A 24,053-nucleotide genomic window follows, 5' to 3' on the forward strand; every position below is an offset into this window, starting at 1 on the left:
TCCATAACCTTCAGATTGGTTTAGAATGTACTGGTTTATCACTGAAGAGATTGTGAACTTCTCTACTATAAGCATTAATAAAACTTCAACTTGCAAGTATCTACACAGTAAATACGTAATACCTCATTTACCCCCCCCAAAAAAGGGGGTGAGGTGGTCCTCGGTAGAACAAATGGGTGTAAGTGGTTAAAAGGTACAAACTTCCAGTTACAAATGTATTAAAATAAATAAGTATGGGGATGTAATATACAGTATGGTGACTGTAATTAGTCAATACTGCAGTGGGAGTGCCCCAGGCGCTGAAGGCCTCTCAGACTCCTCTTCATGGAGGAGTCTGGCTCACGCCACCTATAGAGCAAGCCCCCTCATTACCCCCTCCCCCACTCAGAGTAGTAGAGTGGCAGTGCTTCCCCCCAGGGGCTGGCCAGATTTGCATCATGATAAGAACCGGCTGTGCATCCTGTTTACAAGGTGTTTACGAAGGAATTTCTCCTCCCCTTATATAAAAGGTTTAAGGAAGGGAGATCAGCCAAGACAGCAGAAGAGAAAGACCCTGCCTGAGTTCACCTCCTCTCACGGGCACACCAAAGTCACAACTATCTGCAGAACAACCATTGATGAAAAAGCCCAGAACCTACCGAAAATGATCTTCGACAACTAAAGACACAAGGAATCACAATGACATGGGTACAAGGGGCAAACTCGCGATATCATCAAGTCCCACACCCCTGGAGGTGGCGACCCACAAACTGAAGAATAATTACACTGCAGAGGTCCTCCGGAAAGAGTGAGAGGTCGGGCTCCCCAGCCTGGGGGCCTGCATCAGGAATATGAGCCTCCAGAGCACCTGGCTTTGAAGGCCAGCAGGGCTTAATTCTGGGACTCCCAGAGGGCTGGAAGAAATAAGAGATTTCACTCTTAAAGGATGGAAACAAAATCTCACACATTCTGGGAAAGCAGCAGAGGAAAAGCAATAAATAACATACAAGGGAACTCCCAAAAGGTTTTCAGCAGAAACTCTGCAGGCCAGAAGGGAGTGGCATGACATACTTAAAGTGATAAAAGGGGAAAATCTACAACCAGTAATATTCTACCCAGCAAGTTTCTCATTCAGATTTGATGGAGAGATCACAAGCTTTTACAGATAAGCAAAGCTAAAAGAATTCAGCACCACCAAACCAGCTTTACGAGAAATGTTAAAAGAAATTCTCTAAGCAAAAAAGAAAAGGCCACAACAAGAAACATGAAAATTCCAATATGAAGAAAGCTCATCAGTAAAGGCATCATACAGTAAAGGTAGGAAACCATCCACACACAAAGCTAGTAGGAAGGTTAAAAGACAAAAGCAGTAAGATCATCTATATCCACAATAAGTAGCTAAGGGATACACAAAACAATTTTATGTGAAATATGATGTCAAAAACAGTAATCATAAGGGGAGGAGAGCACAAATGCAGGGTTGTTAAAATACATTTGAAAGAGATCAGCAACTGAAAAGAATCACATATATATATATAGACTGTTATATAAAAACCTTACGGCAACAACAAACGACAAATCTGTAATAGATACACAAAGAAAAAAAAAAAAGAGATCCAAACATAACACTAGAAACAGCCATCAAATCACAAGAGAAAAGGAAAGGAAAAAAAAATACGTATGAAAACAACCCTAAAACAATGAACAAAATGGCAATAAGAACATACATATCAATAATTACCATAAATGTAAATGATCTAAATGCTCCGATCAAAAGACAGAGTGGCTGAATGGGTACGAAGACAAAACCCATATATGCTGCCTACAAGAAATTCACTTTAGATCTAGGGACATACACAGATGGAAAGTGAAGGGACAGAAAAAGGTAGTCCATGCAAGTGGAAATCAAAAGAAAATCAGGGTAGCAATATTTATAGCAGACAAAAGAGACTTTAAAGACTGCTAAAAGAGACTTTAAAGACTGCTACAAGAGACAAAGAAGAACATTATATAATGATCAAGAGATCAACCCCAAAAGAAAACATAATTATAAATACATACGCACCCAACACATGAACACCTAAAATAAATATTAACAGACATAAAGGGAGAAATTGACAGTACTCCAATAACAAACAGTAGGGGGCATTAACACCCCACTTACATCAATGGACAGATCATCCAGACAGAAAATCAATCAGTAACACTGACCTTAAATGACACATTAGACCAGATGGGCTTAATAGATAAATAGAAAACATTCAAACCAAAAGCAGCAGAATACACATTCTTTTCAAGTGCACATGGAACATTTCCCAGGACAGATCACATGCTAGGGCCACAAAACAGCCTGGGTAAATTTATCAAGCATCTCTTCCCACAACAATGGTATGAGATTAGAAATCAACTACAAGAAGAAAAATGCAGGATTTCCAGTCAAGATGGCGGAATAGTAGGACCATGAGCTCTCCTCACCTCACAACTGCAGCAAAACCACAAATGACCACTAAACAACAATAGGGAAAAAAAAAGACTGGAACCTAGCAAAAAAGATCTTCTTCAACCGTAAAAATAAAGAGGGAACCACAGCAGGATGGTAGGAGGGATGTGCTTGTGATATAATAGGGCCCCATACCCCCGTGGTGGGCAACACACAAGCTGAAGAATGATTAAGTCGCAGAGGCCCTCCCATAGGAATGAGAGTTCTGAGCCCCACATCAGGCTCCTCAGCCTGGGGCTCCGGCATTGTCAGGAGGAGGAGACCCCAAGACATCTGGTTTTGAAGGCCAGTGGAGCTTAACTCCAGGAGCCCCACAGGACTGGGGGAAACAGAGTCTTCACTCTCTTGGGAAGTGAACACAGACTCTCACGTGCGCTGGGTCCAAGGGCAGAGGCAGTTATTTCATAGGAACCTGGGCCAGGACCACCTGCTGGTTTTGGAGGATCTCCTGGGGAGGTAGGGGATGGCTGCAGCTCACCCAGAGGACATAAAAGCTGGTGGCAGACATTATGGGAGTGTTCATCTACATGAGATTTTCTGGAGGCTGACATCATGATTGGATCTTTGGCACCAAGACCTAGCCCCACCCAACAGCCTGAAGGCTTAAGGGCTAAGAAGCCTCAGGCCAAACAACAGACTGGGTGGGAACACAGCCCCACCCATCAGCAGACTTCCTGAGCCACAGATGCCTCTAGACATGGCCCTACCCACCAGAGGTCCAGGACCAAGCTTCACCCAGCAGTGGGCAGGCGCCAACTCCTCCTCCGCCAGGAAACATGCCTCTAGTCAAGCCTCATCTACCAGGGGGCAGATACTAGAAATAAGAAAACAATAATCCCAAAGCCTGTGGAAGGAATCCACAAACACGGGCCAGACTTTACACTGGGACCAGCTGGACCCTGACCCTTGGGTGACAAGAGAGTGTACTTCTGGGACACATAGGACATCTCCCACAGAGGCCACTTCTCCAAGGTCAAGAAACATTACTAACCTACCTAAAAATACAAATAGAAAGATAGACAATATGAGGTGGCAGACGAGTATCTTCCAGGCCAAGGCACAAGATAAAATCCCAGAAGAAATAAGTGATGAGGAGGAAAATATAATTTGAAAAGACACATGCACCCCAGTGTTCACAGCAGCACTATTTACAATAGCCAAGACATAGAAACAACCCAAATGTCTATCAACAGATGAACAGATAAGATGTGGGGGGTGTGTGTGTGTATGTGTATGTGTGTACATATATACATACACACAATGGAATATAACTCAGCCATAAAAGAGAGTGAAATAATGCCATTAGCAGCTACATGGATGGACCTAGAGATTATCATATTAAGTAAATTAAGACAGAGGAAGACAAATATCATATGATACCATTTATATGTGGAATCTTACATAAAAATACAAATTATATTTACAAACCAGAAACAGATTCACAGATACAGAAAACAAACTGCGGTTATCAAATGGGGAAAGGGGCGGGAGGATAAATTAGGAGTTTGAGATTAATAGATACACATTACTATATATAAAATAGATAAACAACAAGGTCCTACTGTATAGCACAGGGAACTATGTTCAATTTCCCATAATAAGCTATAATGGAAAGAATCTGAAAAAAATGTATATTGAATCACTAACACTGTAAATCAACTACACTTCAATAAAAAATAAAATTAAACAAACAACTCAATTAAAAAATGGGCAGAAGACCTGAATAGACATTTTCCCCAAGAAGACATACAGATGTCCAACAGTCACATGAACAGATGCTCAACATTGCTAATCATGAGAGAAATGAAAATTAAAACCACAGTGAGATATTACCTCACACCTGTCAGAATGGCTATCATCAAAAAGATCACAAATAAATATTGGCAAGGATATGGAGAAAAGGGAACCCTTGTACACTGTTGGTGGGAATGTAAATTGGTGCAGCTACTGTGGAAAATAGTACAGTAGTTTTTCAAAAAACTAAAAGAACCACCATATGACCCAGCAATTACACTCCTGCTACATATATATCCAAAAAAAATGAGAACACTAATTGAAAAGATAAATGCACCCCAATGTTCATAGCAGCATTATTTACAATTGCCAAAATATGGAAATTACCTAAGTGTCCATCAACAGATGAATGGATAAAGATGTATATGTATATACATATACAATGGAATACTACTCAGCCATAAAAAAGAATGAAAATATTGCCATCTGCAACATGATGGACTTGAAGAGTTATTATGGTTAGTGAAGTAAGTCAGAGAAAGACAAATACTGTATGGTATCACTTATATGTGGAATCTAAAAAATAAAACACACTAGTGAATATAACAAAAAGGAAACAGACTCACAGATACACAGAACAAAATAGTGGTTAACAGCAGGGAGAGAAGCAAAAAAACAAAAAACCAGTAGGGAGAGGGGCAAGACAGGTATAGGGGGATAAGAGGTACAAACAATTATGTAGAAAATAAATAAGCTATGAAGACATATTACACAGCACAGGTAATACAGCCAGTATCTATAATAACTATAAAGGAGTATAACCTACAACTTATATAATACTGTACATCAACTATAGCTCAATAAAAAAATTTTTAAGAAAAAAATACTGTATTGTATATTTGAAAGTTACTAAGACAGTACATTTTAAAAGTTCTCATCAGAAGAAAAAAATTTCTTTGTGATGACAGATGTTAATGAGACATATTGTGGTGATCTTTTCACAATACATATCAATATAAAATCATTGTATCATACACCTGTAAAACTAATACAATATTATATGTTACCTATATTACAGTAAAAAAGAAAGATTTATAATCCTGGAATTAAAGCTTAAATGAAATGTCTATAAATGTGTATGATGACACTTATCTGATGACTTAAATTCAACTCATAAAAGGAAGTTACCATAGAACATCAAACCCAAACACCTTAGCCTAGCTTTACTCTCAACTTTTTCTCCTTTGCTTTAATTGCATTACAATCTGAATAGTTAAAATCTGAAAACAACTAATTCACTTTTTACAGGTGGAACCTCTGTACATGGCACTTGCTATCACAGAACACCATTTTTAAAATCCCCATTCCCTTCCATCGGACTCTCTGCCTTCAAGAAACATTCCTGCATTACCTACAGTCTGGTCATTCCACTACTTTGCCCATCCCAGTGGCAAGTTCATGTCTTTGGTCAACTCTCTGAACTTCCAGACTTAGGTTCAAACATAATTCTTTGGAATGAAGTGTCTATTTCTTGGAATCAGAGTATATTAATGCTGAAAGGGATTTCAGAGTTGGTTTAATTGAACTCTTTAAATTCATACTTGAAGAAACAGGAGTTCAGAAAAGGATCATATCCAAAGTCACACAGCCAGTAGCAGAGTCTTGATGACAGTGTTGCCCACCTGATTCGCAAAATTTAATGTACTTCATTCTACTCTAGCATTCTTGTTCAAACATTCAAAAAAATACTTACTGTGGGCCTGATGTTTTGCTAATTTCAATTATGATGAATAAGAAAATTCAGGTGAATAATTTTATCATATATTTCGTTATTTGTCTTGTTTATTGACTGTCTCCACATCTAGAATGTAAGCTCTATGACAGAAGGGATTTGTGTCTGTTTTGTTTATCACCGTATCACCACTGACCGGCATAGGGAAGACACTAAGTAAGTATTTGCTGAACCAATATGAGGTGGCTACTGTCCCTGGGAACTCACAGTTTACATAATAGACAAACTCAAAGTTACTGTGCAATGTGAGAATGATGTTACTGAAATAAGGTGAAAAGGCCACACTATATGAATACAGAGCCTCAGAAGCCGGGCTATGTATAGAGTGGATTTTCCAAGAACAGAAAGGAAGAGAATCCCAACAAAAGAAACAACAAGAAGCCAAGAGAAGAGCAAGGCAATCAAGGTAGGAAGAGCAGGGAGTGCGACTGGTTGGAGTAGGGAAAGGTGAGAGGCTCAAAACGGGCCTGAAAGATATTCAGGCTTATTGTGCATAAGCAGGAGACTGGGATATGGCCTGAAGCCTGGAAGAAAAACTGCCACTGGATGTACAGACTTGGCTGAAACCATAAAAAAAGTGAGTCACCCAGCTCAGGGAACTGCACTTCAGGGGTATCCTGAGTGTAATCAGGCTGTTAAGCTGCATCCAGAATTTTCTTCCCCAAAGTATCAAGTCCTGCATGTTACATGACAAATTTGCATCCACCTATTTGCCCATGTGCCTGGGCCTCCCACTTGACTCACTTTGGACAACTGTTCATATTTAGTAGGTAATAGTGGTATTGTAGAACTTAAACTCTGATGTCCAGTTAGGACTCTGTTCTCCTCAACTTTAAACATTCCTACCAATATATGTACGTACATGCATGACTGGGACGTTGTGCTGTACACCAGAAACTGACACATTATAACTGACTGTACTTCAATAAAAAAAATAAAGAAGAATATGAAAACAAAACAAATGAAAACTTTAAACACGCCTAAGTATAACTATTTACATTTTCATAGCTGTACACTGAATAACAATAAATGATATTTAAAGTTTCACTACTCACCATTACTTCTTAGAGAAAACGTGTGTGCTGTGTCTCCAAGTCTAATTATTTCAGCAGCAGATTCTGCTTCATCTCCATCCCAAGAGGGGCCCAAGGCTTCAGAGGACAAGGAGCACCTGAAAGAGTTCCCTCACTTACTCAGGGCCTGGCCTGACCACAGACGGCCCTTTCTGTGAGGACCCCGAGAGCAGCTTTAAGCAGCCTGCCTGTGGGTATTCAGATTGCTCACTGCTGTGTGCAGAAAAGAGACTTTCCCTTCTGCTGCTTATCACCTTGTTGCTGTTTATCTGTTTTGTTCTGACTGACATATGTACGGTGGAAAAAGCTGTGTATAAAGTGTCAAAAATTAAATGTATACAAGAATACACACAGAGAACAACAAACACTGGTTACTTTAAGGGTGTGGAAGTGAAGGGAACTGAGTAGGGTATTAATTCATTAAATATCCCTGTATTGTTTCATTTTTGCACTTTTTAAAAAGTCTAATAATGAAAAATAAAGACAATTCATCTTACGATGGTCTCCCTTTAAGACACACTTTCCACAATGTACTATTTCTAAACAAGGCTTCACCTGTGCTTTTCAAACCATGACAAACTCCATTAAAAAATGATAATCAGATATTTAAAAGAAAGTCATAGCATCATGTGCAACCTCTGCTTATCAGAAATACAATCAAACCTGTAAGGACACTTTATTTTGCCTATGAAAGTAGCACAAATTTTATAACTCTGATATTGGTCATTGATACTGGTTCACGAGGGCACAGTAACCTAGCACTTTTATACTGCTGGTGGGTGTATAAATAGTCACAGCCTTTTTGGAAAGCAATTTGGTGACTTTTAACAGCCTTATAATATTCAAGTCTTTGAATGTAACTTAAAGATATGGGTGGGAGGAGGGTGGAGAAAGAACAAACAAAGGTATGTACCACATTAAAAAAATAATACAAAAACACAAAAACAACTACCTACAGGAGTGGTTTAGTAAACTATAATGCACCCATAAGAATGGTATGTTATACAGGGATTAAAAATGATTTCAGAGTTTATCAACTTAGGGAAAGGGTTTGTGTGTTAAATTTTTAAATGCAAGAAATAAAATTATATAAACAGTATGATTAAATCCAAAAAAGAAAAACACAGTAAAAAGACTAAAGGACAACAAAATGTTAACAAGCAGTTATTTACTTCTGAATGAGAGTTCATCTTTTTTTTTTTTTTTTTTTGCTTCTTTTTTATTTCTCTGCACTTTCCAAGTTTTCTGCAAGGAACATAAACTACTTTGATGATCAAGGGAAAAATTTTAAATTAAGTAGGCGGTTAGTGCTGAGAATGAAGTATTATACACAGCTCGAGGGTCTTAAAACCCCCTTAGGGAGGTCTTAAATACGAGAAGTTAGTAAAATTTTCACATTAGCTTTGTTTTTTGTTTTGTTTTGCTGTCATTCTGATACATGGTGTGCAATTTTAATTCTTAGTAGAAGGAAAAGCATAACTTGTTTTGATTAAATTCAATGACACTGAGTGCTACCTCTCAAAAGAAACTCTTTTCCATGATGATCTGTATTCTTTAGTACTTTCTGGCTCTTCCAAAGGTTCTCCTTGATAGGTTTCTTTAAAACTCTGTCCAGTTTCACCTGTTCAGAACAGATTAAAAACAACACAAAGGAAACTTCAAGTTAATGCAACTGTCTCTCTACAGGGGGTGGGCAGAGGGAAGGACAGTAAAGTACCCTCAACCTTTTCCTGGTAAACTGGGCTCTTGTGAAAGTAAAATTAAGAACCAAATCATTACCTGCAATGAGCATGTACTAGCTGGATTAACAAAGAAGCAACATAAGTATTGCTTTAAAAAGCAGCGTCTACAGTTGTATTAGTAGTGTTTTATTTTTTTAAGCTAGGTGATAGGTTCATTTATTACTTTTTAAACCTCTTTATCTGTAAGGGATGTTTGAGGCAAGATGACTAGGGCGTGGCTTAGAAAAACATGAATGTGTTAGCCTACTCAAGCTCCAAGACAATCCTGCCCTAGCCTCAGAGTGAGACCACATCAAGACGTGGATGAAATTTTCCTTAAGACTATCACTCTTCTTTCTACCCTAATATACTTGAGAAATACACTTTCACAGCGTCTGTAATGCACTAGGGGAGTGATATGTGGGTGAAACCTCCTACAATTCAGATCGATCCACTGGATTTCCATCCCACTTCTAGGGATTTCCACATCCACCTTCACTTTTTTCTATTTCTATATTCACCAAGCAATATTTTAACATTAATCAATATTCACTGTGTATTTACTCTGGGCTAGGCTCAGTACTAAACTATTTACATGTATCTACTTACTCAACCTTCATTACAACCGTGAGAAAATTTCAGAGGAGAAAACGGAGGCTTAGAGAGCTTCAGCCATACAGTGAGGGACAAAACTCAGTTACACAGTGAGGGGCAGCAACTGGCCCACAGTCGGCCTTCTAATCCCTTGCTCTTCTCTTCAGTGGTAAATGATAATGCTAGCTCAGGTACCAGGAAGAAACTGCATACCTGACATGACTAGTGATAATAAAGATTTATTTCCCATTACTAACTGGCATTTTGAAGATTCTGGTCAACTCTAGGTAAATACTGCTATAGAAACCTGGACCTGCAAAGGTGAGAATCAGATTTTAGAAAACATTGTCCACTATGGTACTACCACATAGGGAGGCCCCATCTGGGCAACTCCCTCCAAGCAGCACTAAGCTCAGCACATACTACCGACCTCCCCCTGGGAAGGTCCCCTCCCTGAGCATTTCATAATCCCCAGCTCACTTGTAAATATCTCTCAGGTCTGTCCTCCTCCCTCCATTTCCATTGCCCACCATCCCTCCCTACCTGAGGTCAACCACTACACTGTAAAAACCGCCGCTGTCATTAGAGCACTTCAAATTAATCTCTTACAGGTGGTTTTCTTCCTCCTACTCTTGGCTGCTAAAATGATTAAAAGCCACAGCGCATCGAAATATCTACTGGAAGCCTCGAATTAGGTGAGTTTTACATGTCATTCCCCGCCCTCCTATTCCTACAATGTTTTTATTCTATTTACTTATGGCAGTCTCCCTGACTTGAGTTTAGGTTCCTTTAAGAGCCATAAACATGGCATGCAGCTTTGACTCTTCCCAGAGTACCTATGTTGGTATTTAATGTATATTAAACACTCAAAAGTTTTTGAAACAGAAAAAGAAATATCCAGTGTGGCAAGCCTTTCAATCTTTCCTTCCAGGACTTACCTCTGTAAGCTTTTAAATCTTTTCAGCAACAAGGATAAAAGTTAGAAAACTATCTCTGACTAAAAAGTTTAAGATTAATTTCAGACATTATAATCACAGCATAGATCTCACCATCAACAATACAAGAATTAGGAATGACAAGCCTAGCCCAATTTTTTTTTGTCTTCATTTGTATGAGAATTTATATTAACTGCTATTGCTACTGAAAACTTGTTTTGGATAATTTTACAATAATAGCAAACCGATTCTCAAATGGGTCATATATTATTCCAACCATGATATACAGTGTTATTTACCTGACCAATCAAAAATTAAGACATATAGTATTTTTAAAATTTTTGCAATATGATAAATAGCATTGCATGAAGACCTTCAAGCATCTAACTTTTTTTGGTATTACTTCCTTTGAACAAATCCCTAGAAATTGTATTAATGGAGCCAAAGATTATGAATAGCTCTGATACACTGCTGATCCAGTTTAAATACCACAACTCTTTTGGAAAATAATACGGCCATAATGATCTTTAAACTATCATAAAAAACATAAACTCAAAATTTCACACAATAAACTATTACAACCTGGGGAACTGAGTTACTTAAGGAGTAAAATAAAAAATATCTAGGATGTCACAAACCTAAGTGTAGGCTGAAGACAGAAACAAACCAACTCTTCTTGCTGATGCCTCTGTACTATTCAAATTTGTAACAGAAATGGCAGTTCTAATATAGGAAATTTTGAAGTAATTTCATGTAATAGGACAATAAGCAATTTTAACCAGAATTTAGCTTTCTATTATAGATTAGCTTTAAAGTAATTTATAAGCAACTTCCAAATTGACATAGGACATGATGACAGTCTAGGAGAGAGTTTTCAAGCACATGGAACATGGAGAACTGAAATTTACTTTACAATAATGTATCAGATATACTGTATTAGTGATTCTAATTCTTATGAATAAAAATAGGCAAAAGGAAAAAAGGCAAAAAGGGACATAACATAGACTATAAACCAAACCAAATTTTTATTCTTAAACTTACTTTTCTCGTGAGATGTTTCACTGATGTGTTCTGTAAGATACTCCAGCAACCCATCAAATATTTCTAGAAGATTCTTAATAGATTCTTTATCTCCTTTCACTATATTTTCTCCTGAACACAGAATACAGAGCTATTAAAAAAATTAACCAAGAAATTGAAAGCCTCATGTTTTTGAAATGGATATAGCACTGTGAAAATATTGGTCAAGATACGATGATTATAAACTAATCCAGGAGAAACAATAATATTATAAATATTAAAAACATTATTGATTATTTGAAGCTTGATTATATCTGAAGAAACAAAGGGGATAATCTTGAATAGTATGTTTGATAATTCACTGGCATAGTCCTTCATCTCTCAAGAAGCAAAATATGTGGCCTTAAGAAAAGATTCTCTAAGATCTATACCAAAATACAAAGCAACTAAGCACAACTTTATTAGGCTGGTTGAAAAAAAAAAAACAAAACTGCAGTTGGGAACACAGTTTCAGATTATGGGATCCTACTTCTAAACAGTGGTTTGACCTGAAGACAACAGCAGTAGAGAAATATAAAACAAAACCAAAAACCTTGCTGGGGTACTTTCATCCACAATTCCTAATTTTTTTAATTTGTTAACTCCTATTCACTTTGTATAGCTCATGATATTTTTAAATTAAAAACCAACCATGGCTCCCTGCTTATAAAACCCTTCTTAATCTTACTTCACCCCCCAACCTCTCTCGTCTTACCTCCCACCATATCCACCTTATATCTACAAACTAATCTTTAAAGTGTTCCTAGCACAGTACCTGGCTCATCATAGATTTTTAATAAATTAAGTTGAAATGTTGACAAGAAATGAGCTGGCAAAAGCATGGAAACTTGACATGCTTAATGCCACCTAAAATGGACTCCAATCAACATCAGGTATGGATGGAACCTAACTCCTGAGACACTTGAGTTGTCCCTTGGGAGATCATGCCTGGCATGAGTTCAAACCAGTATGGGAGAGGCAGAGTAGAAATTCTGTATTTGAGATAATCTAGCCATTCATAACCTCGGTCATGATGCAAAACAAACCTAAACCAGAAATTTGATATTTTACAACACTACTAGTAAAGCTAGTCAATGTTTGAGCAATTTTTTTTCTGTTTAAAACAATTAAACAAATCTTGTTTTTAAGCCCTGTTTTCTGGCTTAACAAGATAACACAAGCATACCCCAAGGACATACCCAGGACTTCTGGTTTCCAGGATAGGGAGCATATTCTGCCAACCCAGCAACTAAGACTGCCCTCCAGAATGCAGTGCTTCACCATGCAGGAGAAACTGCCTTAAACAGCTCATAAGGAGTAAAAAGTTGCTTTGCAGTCTACTGGAAGAGGTAAGCAATTTTGCAATGTTCTATGGGGTAGGTATAAGTTGTCAGGGGCAGCTCGGCATTAAAAAGTTCTACAAACAGACACATCCTTGGTATATAGTATGTTTATACAGTAAGTACAAATACCAGAAATTGCCCTACTAGGGCAATAAAGCCATTCCAAATTGCACAAGAACAGGGAAACCCCAGGATTATCCACTAATAAGGAACACTGTACATAAAGAGCATCGTCAATCATGTTTTACAGCTACAGGGTAGTGCCCTGTATGGAACTATGATAATTTATTTAACCTGTCCCTATTAATGGGTATTTAAGTGTTTCTACTTTTTAGCTACTACAAACAAGTAGCAAGGCAGCTTTAAAGTAACACCAACAGAAAAACATACCTCAAACTACCAGCTAGGATTTTTGTATCTCAGGCATTGCAAACTCAAACTCAGTGTTTGACTCTCCTGGAAAAAGCTCTCAAGGATGGATGCCTTAACTATACCAGTCAACTGTCTTGACTCAGTCTGGCTGGTTAGTCTATTTCACAAGCTTACTCATTTGGTTAAACAAAGTCTAGGGTTCTACCTAACAAATTATTTTAGTAAAATGCAAAGTTATCTAATGTCAAGTATATACTAACCTGTTATGTGAGACAAGCTGACCTGCAGGTAATCCAAAGCCAGTGAATCAATTACTGCTTGTACATTGTGAGCTTCATCTTCTTGATTCCTGGGAATAGCTATGAGGTCTGAGGAAGAAAACTACATAATTTTGCAACTACCAGAGTCCAAGTTTTCATCTCTGTCTCTGACCATGCCTCTTAGTAAGGTCAACTGCTACAAAAGAAAGCTTGGCCCAAACAGAGCAGGCTATCAAGTATAGATAAATAGAGCCTGAATTCCACACAGTAAAACCTTTATTGGTTGGGTATTTATTGATTGAATATGGTTAAATATTTATCCAACCATCACACATGTAAAAATGCTCTAAAATAAGCACCATAATAAAGAAAGATAAAGAGGTCCCTAAATTCATGGAGATGCTAATACGCTAAAAAGGGAGGCAATACATGAGGTGAGACTTCAACCCATTATCACGGGCTGCTTTCCATGAGAGAAAAAAACCCCACAAGAAGTGTGAAAGGAGGGTTCTTGTACATCCTGTTAAGGCAGCCTATTAGAATTATTGGCATAAAAATTTAAAAGATCAGTACAGACCAGTGTGCAGAAAGATTTTAACAACAACTTAAATTTGGAGTTTGGTATTTGAGGAAGTCGAGTGTTTGGGGGAAGAATAAAAAAAGTATTGTAAAAGCCTGGTCTAATAACTACATGCCTCTGAACTCTCAAGAGGGTTGAGACTAGCATTAACGGTACCAGCTAGAGGCCATCCCATTATTCCAGAAAGTGAAGGGGGCACTGACTCACTGTAATAGAGCGAAAAGAGAGACTACAGATGCTCAATGGCTATAAATTATACAAAGAAACAGAAGCAGCAGAGGAAACTGCTGGATAATGACTCTGAGATATTTAACCAGGGACATAGTACAAACACCAGTTCTTATCCATATAATTGGTTAAGTACCAGGACTCAACAAGTTTCTAAGTTCCAGTCCATTTTAGAACCTGCAAAAGTGCATTTACAGAAAGGGTGTGGCTTTGACAGAGCACTGGGCATGATTAAATAGTTGAGAACCAAAGCTATTATTACGGGTAGGTCTCATAAGGTATACTTTAAATCAATGAATGCAACATTTAGATAGAAATAAGATGTAGGCAAAGAGAAGACTCAAGATCTTATATATACTACAAGCTCTAACTAAAGGCACTAGAAATTTCTAGCCTAGGACACTATTACTTTCACTTTTTAGTTACCTTACCTGGTACCTTTTCTCCCAAAATGGATTGATAAAGAGCAATAAAAACATTAGCATCACAATCTTCTAGTTCTCGAATCCTCAGATGTATATGACATTTCAAAAGAAGATTATTGGCAATGGTTACCCACTCTGTTGGGAAAGGGAAAAGATCAGCCTTAAATAGTATCAGAAAAAGTTATATACATTCACTTAAAAAACAACTACCACAAAAAGGGACATTGAATTCTGTAGAAGATAAGGAATTTGACTATTAGAGAATTTCCAAGGCCCTCCTGGCCATGATTTTTGAAAAGATGTATTTAAATTCTTGGAGTGATTTTCAGAATGCTACAATTTCAATGTAGTTAAAACTATGATTCAAATCCAATTTTTACTATTGCAACCTAAAATCTTAAAGTATTTATCATAGTTCTTATTTTACAAGCCATGCATAGGTCTTTTCATTTAAAACATATTTACAAGTAAACAGAAATATTACGTCATGAACAAGATGGCTTGTTAATGATAATCTGAGATTACTACAAACTTGTTAATCGATGTTGCTTCAAATTCCCAGTAGCATTAGTCATGTTTTTACCCAATTATGTTTTGCAAGTTGGAATTTCTCTGGTGCCCAAGTAGGTGGTGATTAACTGACGCTGTTAAGAACTGAAGTAATGAAACCAGCACTACTGCATTTGTTAAGTTTTTTTAAAAAATTATATTTGATGTATATGAAAGGCAAATATGGGAAATACACAGAAACGTCTCCAAATTCAGAGCTACCACATTACCAATATGGTCGAAGTTTTCAGTGTTATCAGCCCCCTTACCCCAGATATTGTTGGGATTAACAAAGTTATTTCAAGAATTTCTCGACCACAGGTAATTTAGAAAGCTTGAAACATTTGTTCCCTGAAATGACTGACGATTAAGGGGAAAGTTCTTTTATTCTGTGTTTGTTATCTTCAGTAATGTTCCAGCAATAAATGCGTGTGTTTATGTATATGTGAGACTGTCTTCAAGGCACATTCTCTCTCTCTCTGCCCACTCACAGCTGACCAAACCATGACAACTGGTTTGAACGCTGTCCTGGAGAAAAGGATGAAAGCGTCCTAAACAACAAATCAATTCGCTTTTCATAAGCGGTGCTAGACAAAGCCGGTAACTCAAGAGAGTACTAAAGAGAAAAGTCCACCCCTGCTCTGCTTTGGCAAAGGCATCAACAGATCTTAAGTGTGCCAGTTCCCAAAAGTTCAATACAGATGCTGGCACAGCCAAAGTCCCCACAATGCAAAAGCGCAGCCCGCCAGTAGTTGGATTCCTCAAAGAAATACCAGTCAGGAGATGAGTTTCTGGCTGCTCTTTTTGCAGACAGGATGCGGGAGTGCTACGGGCCTCGCCGAAGGACCCTTCTATCTTCCACCCCAAAACTGCGCTCGACAGCCTCGAAGCGGACAGGGCGCAGGGCGGAGACACCCTATCCAGAGAACCCGCCGACTACGACCAGGTGTCTGTCACGAGCCCCGCCGGCAGCCCAGACCCGCCCGAAGCCTCAAGATAAAATGGGAAAGGGTGTTTGGGGACTTGTACTGGACTTCAGTCCACACACACCGGGACTCCGGGCCGAGACTCACCAGCCTCTGAGCCGGCCATGTCGCGGAGGCACGTCGCCGCCGGACTCCCAGGCCGGCGCGCGCAGGACGGTGTCCGGGAAGGGCCGCAGAGCGCAGACATAGCGCCGATAGGAGGGGGAACCACACCAAAGCGCCGGGAAGGAGGGGTGAGAGAGGGAGGGACGTTAAAACGGCTTCTCGCTGCTGATTGGTCACCACAGGAGCACTTCCTTTCACAGCGCGCGCCGAAGCGGCGGTTTGCGGGCTCTAGATACCATTCTCCTCCTGTCACACCCCGCTAAGGGGCTCTAGGGTGAGTGAGTTTGACAGTCCGGGTGACCCAGGAGCCCCGGCTAGTCTCCTGGAGGCTTTAGCACGGAACTTCCGGTGAGCTATTTTGTTTTGTATTCCTCCGCCGACGCCAACTGTGGAAGTAGTGCGAACCGTTCACTCGGTGGGCGGGGGCAGCCACGTGACAGTGTCAGGCCCCGCCTTCCGGTATCGCTAGGTCATGGGCGTGAGTGCTCTATGGAGACGTAAACATCTCCGAGTGGACAGTGGGTTGACTTGGGCTGTCCATTTTGCTGTCTGGGCTGGACCTGGAAAAGGGCGGGGTGTCTTCTTTGATGTGTGGAAGACGAGAACAAGGTGAAGCCAAGAGCGTGCAGATTGAAGCAACCCAGTGGTGGGTGGGGGCCCATCGTTGAAAAGAGCGAAAATCCGGCGCCTCTGAGGGAGGGGTCGGGGGGAGGGGCGAGAACATGGCGGATTCCGGAATGCCGACGGGCGTTGCGGCCTCTGCGCAGGGGCGGAGTGATTAGGTCATAGAGCGGCTCCCAGCATTCTCTGCGGCAGAGGAGGCGGTCCAGGCTATAAAACCGGCTGCCGGGACGCGGCCGGCACCTCATTCATTTCCACCGGTCTCTTGCCTGGCAGCTCCTGCTCCTGTCATCGCCGTCCCTCCACCGCTGCCGCCCCCGCAAGGCTTCGCCGTAGTCGAAGCCAATTCCAGCGGCTTGTCGCACCCAATTCTCTCCGCTTCGCTTCCCGCCAACCGCAACCATTGACGCCATGTCGGGTTATTCGAGTGACCGAGACCGCGGCCGGGATCGAGGGTGAGTGTGGGAACTGACCTGTCAGGCCCGGCAGTGGGGGATGGGAAGCCGATGAGGGTGGCGGGAGGCGGGGTGGCGGTGGGAGGTTGGCTGCTTCTGTCTTTCTTTGGGCCTCCTCCGTCGACGGTTTGCGCCATTTTGATATTTGTTCTAAACTGACCGAGAGTTCCCGGTTAACGGTCCTCAAGATCGCTTTTTGTTTGGGAGGGCGTATCGCGGCCTCGATGATTTAGCAGCTGTTGGGAGAATTCTGAGCGTGTTTCGAGGGGAGGAAAGCGCGGTGCTTCGAGGTGGACGAAGTCGCCTCTGTTAGGTGCACCCTTTTGGGAGGTGTTTTAGGGGTCTCGGGGATTCTGTGGGTGCCGAGGGGGCCGCCTAAGAAGCCGTTGATGCGGTGGGAGCAGGAGGATGGCCGGCGCCGCGGGAAGCGGCCATGTGGCTGAGCCGCGAGTACAAAATGCCGGCGTCGGACATGGCGGCGGCGCCTTTGTTACCCCGCCCGGCGGAGGAGCTCAAAATGGCAGCGTCGAGAAAATGTGGCGCAGAGAGAAATGCGAGACAAAGGGGGAAGCGCCGCCCCAGCGGGAACGCCGCCCGGCCGACTCCGCCCGGGCCGGGACTCCTCCCCCGGTTGTCTCCAGCTCCTCCTCCTCTTTATTCTCGCGTTATGTAATTTTCCTACCTTGATCGGGAGCCCTTCTGCGGGTTTCCTCCCAACTGGTTTGCATAAATGTCTCCGAGACCACCTTCCTTGTTTTCTCTCTGCCTGTGCTGCTCCGTTATCCATTAAAACCGAAGCTGCTTTGCTTGAAAACAGCTGATAACATCGCTGTTAAGCTTGTTCGTTCTTTATTGTCTATCGCAAATGTTTAGTTCTTAAGCTCGTGGGAAAGACTGGTATCCTACCATCTCATCCAGCTGTTCTCTCTCCTTGTAATCTGAGCTTCTAGCACTTGGGCAGGCAGCTTTCCGACCTGGTAAATCCCGGGTGGTTGATTTGGGTTCAGTAATGTGTACTTGGTACCATGGGAAATAAGATGGATGTGGTGGTGTGGGTTTTGAGAGAATTGCCATCACTAAGGACAGCACTGAGTCTTCCATCTCCAGAAGTCTTTCATTGATCTTCAGCATGTGTCAAGGGTGGTAAATCTGTAACATGTTTTAAGATGTAATTTTTTTTTTTAATTTTAGGTTTGGTGCACCTCGATTTGGAGGAAGCAGGGCAGGGCCCTTATCTGGAAAGAAGTTTGGAAACCCTGGGGAGAAACTGGTTAAAAAGAAATGGAATCTTGATGAGCTGCCCAAATTTGAGAAGAATTTTTATCAAGAACACCCTGATTTGGCTAGGCGCACAGCAGTGAGTAACTTCATGTGGCTTCATCAGGCTATAACTCAGTGAATTTGCAGTAAATAAAAGTGACTAGGAATATCTTGCAAATGACCAAACTTAAGGAACTTACGCTTTCCCAGTAAGTTTTATTGGGGAAGAGATGCCTCACTTTTGGAGATAGGCGCGACTTTGATTTTTCTGTATTTAGAATGGTTGGTGGTTCTTGTCCTACATGAGGTTTTCATGTGTGGATCCAAATTTTTAAAGGCCATCTTAAAGTAGCTAATCAGCTGTACATTTAGGGGCCTATCAGTTGCATTTTTACTTAAGGGGAGTTGTTCTGAGACTTAGCTGTATTTTTATAATTTGTCTTGTAGCAAGAGGTAGAGACATACAGAAGAAGCAAGGAAATTACGGTTAGAGGTCACAACTGCCCAAAGCCAGTTCTGAATTTTTATGAAGCGAACTTTCCTGGTAAGTGCAAGTTTCTGTCACTTTTTTTAAAATTCCATTTTTTTGGCATTATAATTATTTAATTATCGATAATTACAGCAAATGTCATGGACGTGATTGCAAGGCAGAACTTTACTGAACCCACTGCTATTCAAGCTCAGGGATGGCCAGTTGCTCTAAGTGGATTGGATATGGTTGGGGTAGCACAAACTGGATCTGGAAAAACGTTGTCTGTAAGTTCGGGAGAGCTTTTGAGTTATTCTGTGATGTGTGCTAGAGAAAATGGGTTGGGAATTAAAAGAAACCGAAAGTATTTTAATATAACTTTTGTTTACTTTCCTCTTTGAACAGTATTTGTTGCCTGCCATCGTCCATATCAATCATCAGCCATTCCTAGAGAGGGGTGATGGACCTATTGTAAGTATACATATGTAGTCTGTAACTTTGGGTTAGAAGTGTAGAGATTCATAGAATAGGTAGCAAAAGACAATTTGTGGTGATTTCAACTAGAGACATAAGTTATCCCGTTTAGCTGGAGACATAAAGCTGATTTGGGTATTGGACAGCAAAATAAATTATCTGCTTTTATAACGGTAATAAATCAGTACTTTGGAACCCAGGACTCTTCTCAAAGCTGTTCTACTTTCTCTTTCGTTAGTGCTTGGTGCTGGCACCAACTCGGGAACTAGCCCAACAGGTACAGCAAGTAGCTGCTGAATACTGTAGAGCATGTCGCTTGAAGTCTACTTGCATCTATGGTGGTGCTCCCAAGGGACCACAGATACGTGATTTGGAGAGAGGTGAGTAATATGAGTTACCTGTCACTGATGGTGCTAAAAGTTACAGATGTCATGGTTAACATTTGTGTGTTTAATTGAAGGTGTGGAAATTTGTATTGCAACACCTGGAAGACTGATTGACTTTTTAGAATGTGGGAAAACCAATCTAAGAAGAACCACCTACCTTGTCCTTGATGAAGCAGATAGAATGCTTGATATGGGATTTGAACCCCAAATAAGGAAGATTGTGGATCAGATAAGAGTAAGATGCCCTTTAAATGCCTTGTTTCTTTAAACTTGGCTCTAAATTCATTGTTAGAACGTATAATGTTTTTATGTATTAATAAGTTATTTTTGGTAGAGGTACTAGGGATTGAACCTAGGACCTCAGGCATGCTAGCGCTCTGCCACTGAGCTATACCCGACTCCCTAATGGTTTTTTTTTTTTAATTCTAAAAATCTTTAGCCTGATAGACAAACCCTAATGTGGAGTGCTACTTGGCCAAAAGAAGTAAGACAGCTTGCTGAAGATTTCCTGAAAGACTATATTCATATAAACATTGGTGCACTAGAATTGAGTGCAAACCACAACATTCTTCAGATTGTGGATGTGTGTCATGATGTAGAAAAGGATGAAAAGTAAGTCTTAACTAACTCGAAAAACAACTTTACAAATATGAGCCACAGTTTCGTAAGTTATCTTAAAAGTGACTTTAACGAGTGGAATCAACGTTAATTTGAAATTAAGTCTATAAGTCATTCTGAATTGTCTTGCTTCCTTCATTCAGGGAATTGGTTATCACCGTATTTACAGAATTCCTATAGAAAAAAAGTCTTGGAGTTTATTTAAAGACTAAGGGTAGAATTATTCAAGAGGTTAAGCAGGTGTTTCCTTTTTGACTTGCAGCCATGTGAATTAAAGTTGGTATTTTGCTAACCATAACCATGAACTTTTAGAATTCAGAATTCTTTTTTTTTTCCCCCAAGACTTATTCGCCTAATGGAAGAGATCATGAGTGAGAAGGAGAATAAAACCATTGTTTTTGTTGAAACCAAAAGAAGATGTGATGAACTTACTAGAAAGATGAGGAGAGATGGGTATGTGGGCTTCTTCCATTGAAGCAGCTGTATTAGAGCTGAGTTTAGCAGAGGGGCAAATTATAATCCCTGGTGATTTGAGTTTTATAGATGGGAATAAACAGGTAGTATAATTAAGACTGTACATACATTATTTCAAGTGAATGAAATTAAAAGGGTCTGACCTTGATTAAAATCTGAAATTTTAAATGTGAATTTACTAATAGAACTTCTTTAATTTAGGTGGCCTGCCATGGGTATCCATGGTGACAAGAGTCAACAGGAACGTGACTGGGTTCTAAATGGTAAGTATTGCAAGGGAAGGGTTCTTTTTTCCTTCAAAACCTATAATTCACTCCCATCAGTGATCTTACATATATATGCCTTCTTTTGTAGAATTCAAACATGGAAAAGCTCCTATTCTGATTGCTACAGATGTGGCCTCCAGAGGGCTAGGTTAGTACAAACTCGAATTCATGGCTTGGTTTTCCAGAAGATCTCCATATAACTTTTTAAAGAAAGTTTATTGCTTTCTTTAACCTCTGCATTTTTTCTAAGTTTTTTTCATATAAAGGTGCAGTCTTTGTGGCAAGGCCTAGGCATGACAATCGGAGGACTCGAGGGGGATGGAGGACTAGTGATCGGCTGGCTGCTTCCAGTCGATTAGAGAGGTGAAAAGCTGAAAGTGTGCCAGTAATCTTCAAAAGGCAGAACATACCACCTCTGCCCCGTAAACTGTTCTCTCCCGGGGGAAAAAAATGGAAGTTATCCTCACAGTTCACTGCCGTGGTATTTCTTCTGTCCCATGCTTTGCATGACTGCCATGGTACAGCATTGTTTCAAACTGTTCACTGTGATCTGTGGGTCTTTGAGTTTCAGTGAGTTTGCTGAAATGTCGAAGAAATATTTCCAAACTTCAATGTTCAATGAAATTTTTGTTCAAGTTTGAAATGGAGAGAGCAGCTTTAAAAGGTACTAAGCCTTTTACAAATTGGTGAGTACTGGCACATAAGATCTAGAGCAGGAGCAACTTCTCACACTTAGTCAGTGGGAAAAAGTGCTTTGAAAGTTCCTCCCTCACCTACACAGTAGTCGTCATGTCGAGACCTGCCAGAGAGAGAGACACATTCTCAAGTGAATCCTGGCTTCTTGGAAGCGCTTGCCTAGACGAGACACAGTGCATAAAAACAACTTTTGGGGGACAGGTATGTTTTTCTTGCAGCTGCGGTTGTAAGGTCTTGGCAAGACAAGCAGTGTGGCCAGAATTTTGAACTTCTGATAAGTGTGTAATGCGAAGGACCACATACATTTTTGTTTAAAGGTCCTCAAAATGAGCACACGAGGAGGTTGCTGTGAACCTTCAAGTGGCCCTACAGCGCAGAAGCATTCAGATGTCACTTGATGATCTGTAAGGGGACTTGCTAACGTGGGAATGTAGGAAATATACACATGTCCTTTTGGCAGGCTCATCATTGGGTGGGTAATAAGGCATACAGATGATGTGTGTGGTTCCCCCCCCCCTTCTCTCAACCTCAGTGGTATTCCTACAAAGAATGGATAACCATTTTAACTATTTTTTGCAGCCCATACCTTCTTGGGAATACAATTGTCTAACTTTTTATTTTTGGTCTGGCTGTTGTGGTGTGCAAAACTCCGTACATTGCTATTTTGCCACACTGCAACACCTTACAGATGTGGAAGATGTGAAATTTGTCATCAATTATGACTACCCTAACTCCTCAGAGGATTATATTCATCGAATTGGAAGAACTGCTCGCAGTACCAAAACAGGCACAGCATACACTTTCTTTACACCTAATAACATAAAGCAAGTGAGCGACCTTATCTCTGTGCTTCGTGAAGCTAATCAAGCGATTAATCCCAAATTGCTTCAGTTGGTCGAAGACAGAGGTTCAGGTAAGACCAACCTTTGATAAAAAATGTTGGTGGTTTTGGGCCACGTTATTGTCTACAAATCCATTTAAGTGGGATTGGCGGGTGAGTAAAATCTTCAGTGTGGAACAAAGTTTAGAAAATACTTACAGGTAGAGCTGCCTAATCCCTTCTGTGTTAGTAATGATTTCAGCCATGGAAGTAATCAGTTTGCAACTTCTCTCTTAACAGGTCGTTCCAGGGGTAGAGGAGGCATGAAGGATGACCGTCGGGACAGATACTCTGCGGGCAAAAGGGGTGGATTTAATACATTTAGAGACAGGGAAAATTATGACAGAGGTTACTCTAGTCTGCTTAAGAGAGATTTTGGGGCAAAAACTCAGAATGGTGTTTACAGTGCTGCAAATTACACCAATGGGAGCTTTGGAAGTAATTTTGTGTCTGCTGGTATACAGACCAGTTTTAGGACTGGTAATCCAACAGGTACTTACCAGAATGGTTATGATAGCACTCAGCAGTATGGGAGTAATGTTCCAAATATGCACAATGGTATGAACCAACAGGCATATGCATATCCTGCTACTGCGGCTGCACCTATGATTGGTTATCCAATGCCAACAGGATATTCTCAATAAGACTTTAGAAGTATATGTAAATGTCTGTTTTTCATAATTGCTCTTTATATTGTGTGTTACCAGACAAGATAGTTATTTAAGAAACATGGGAAATGCAGAAATGACTGCAGTGCAGCAGTAATTATGGTGCACTTTTTCGCTATTTAAGTTGGATATTTCTCTACATTCCTGAAACAATTTTTAGGTTTTTTTTGTACTAGAAAATGCAGGCAGTGTTTTCACAAAAGTAAATGTACAGTGATTTGAAATACGATAAATGAAGGCAATGCATGGCCTTCCAATAAAAAATATTTGAAGACTGAATTAAGTGGAAATGGTACTTTATTTTACATATATGATGTCATGTAAAACTTGGCTTAGATGGTTGTTTTTTGTTGGGTTTTTTTTTTGGTTTTTTTTTTTGAATCATAAATAGACTGCTCCTTTTCATAATTTAGTTTTGGAAAGTGGGGAGATCAGAAGGCCCTTCTTAACAGTGATCTGTTCTTATGGCAAGGATTAAAATGTGGTTGATTTTAGGTTAAACAATTTTAGGCTAAACTGCATAAAGGTTTTCTGTCAGTACCTCCCAACAT

The 24,053-nt window shown here is 40.2% G+C and overlaps 2 protein-coding genes across 8 annotated transcripts in view; one reads left to right on the forward strand and one right to left on the reverse strand.

Annotated features, from left to right (window-relative positions):
• Window positions 1-16,454, reverse strand: part of CEP95 (centrosomal protein 95) — a 33,546-nt gene extending 17,092 nt beyond the window's left edge. For 3 of the 5 annotated variants that reach the window (XM_014553014.2, XM_006177412.3, XM_032457066.1), the window contains exons 1-6: window positions 16,218-16,454; window positions 14,602-14,730; window positions 13,363-13,470; window positions 11,370-11,480; window positions 8,594-8,699; window positions 7,061-7,176 (exon numbers count right to left, since the gene is read on the reverse strand). In XM_014553014.2, coding sequence (XP_014408500.2) covers window positions 7,061-7,176; window positions 8,594-8,699; window positions 11,370-11,480; window positions 13,363-13,470; window positions 14,602-14,730; window positions 16,218-16,317 — 670 coding nt within the window. In that variant the 5' untranslated portion in view covers window positions 16,318-16,454. Of the gene's footprint in view, window positions 1-7,060; window positions 7,177-8,593; window positions 8,700-11,369; window positions 11,481-13,362; window positions 13,484-14,601; window positions 14,731-16,194 lie in introns of all 5 variants that reach the window. The other 2 variants (XM_032457067.1, XM_032457068.1) reach the window with 2 other exon arrangements.
• Window positions 16,455-16,457: 3 nt separating this feature from the next.
• DDX5 (DEAD-box helicase 5) lies at window positions 16,458-23,785 on the forward strand. Of its 3 annotated transcripts, none has more exons than XM_032457071.1 (14): window positions 16,458-16,583; window positions 17,133-17,311; window positions 18,503-18,668; window positions 19,019-19,115; window positions 19,194-19,327; window positions 19,446-19,511; window positions 19,753-19,894; window positions 19,975-20,135; window positions 20,340-20,512; window positions 20,861-20,971; window positions 21,194-21,255; window positions 21,347-21,406; window positions 22,643-22,867; window positions 23,075-23,785. In XM_032457071.1, the coding sequence occupies exons 2-14, from the start codon at window positions 17,268-17,270 to the stop codon at window positions 23,476-23,478; spliced, it is 1,845 nt and encodes a 614-aa protein (XP_032312962.1). In that variant the 5' UTR covers window positions 16,458-16,583; window positions 17,133-17,267; the 3' UTR covers window positions 23,479-23,785. The 3 variants fall into 3 exon arrangements, with proteins under 3 accessions (XP_032312962.1, XP_032312963.1, XP_006177473.1); XM_032457072.1 differs by having other exon boundaries at window positions 16,493-16,509; XM_006177411.3 differs by lacking the exon at window positions 16,458-16,583 and adding an exon at window positions 16,690-16,844.
• Window positions 23,786-24,053: the final 268 nt, after the last annotated feature.

This window comes from Camelus ferus, chromosome 16, assembly GCF_009834535.1.
Source record: "Camelus ferus isolate YT-003-E chromosome 16, BCGSAC_Cfer_1.0, whole genome shotgun sequence".
Classification (NCBI taxonomy): Eukaryota; Metazoa; Chordata; class Mammalia; order Artiodactyla; family Camelidae; genus Camelus; species Camelus ferus.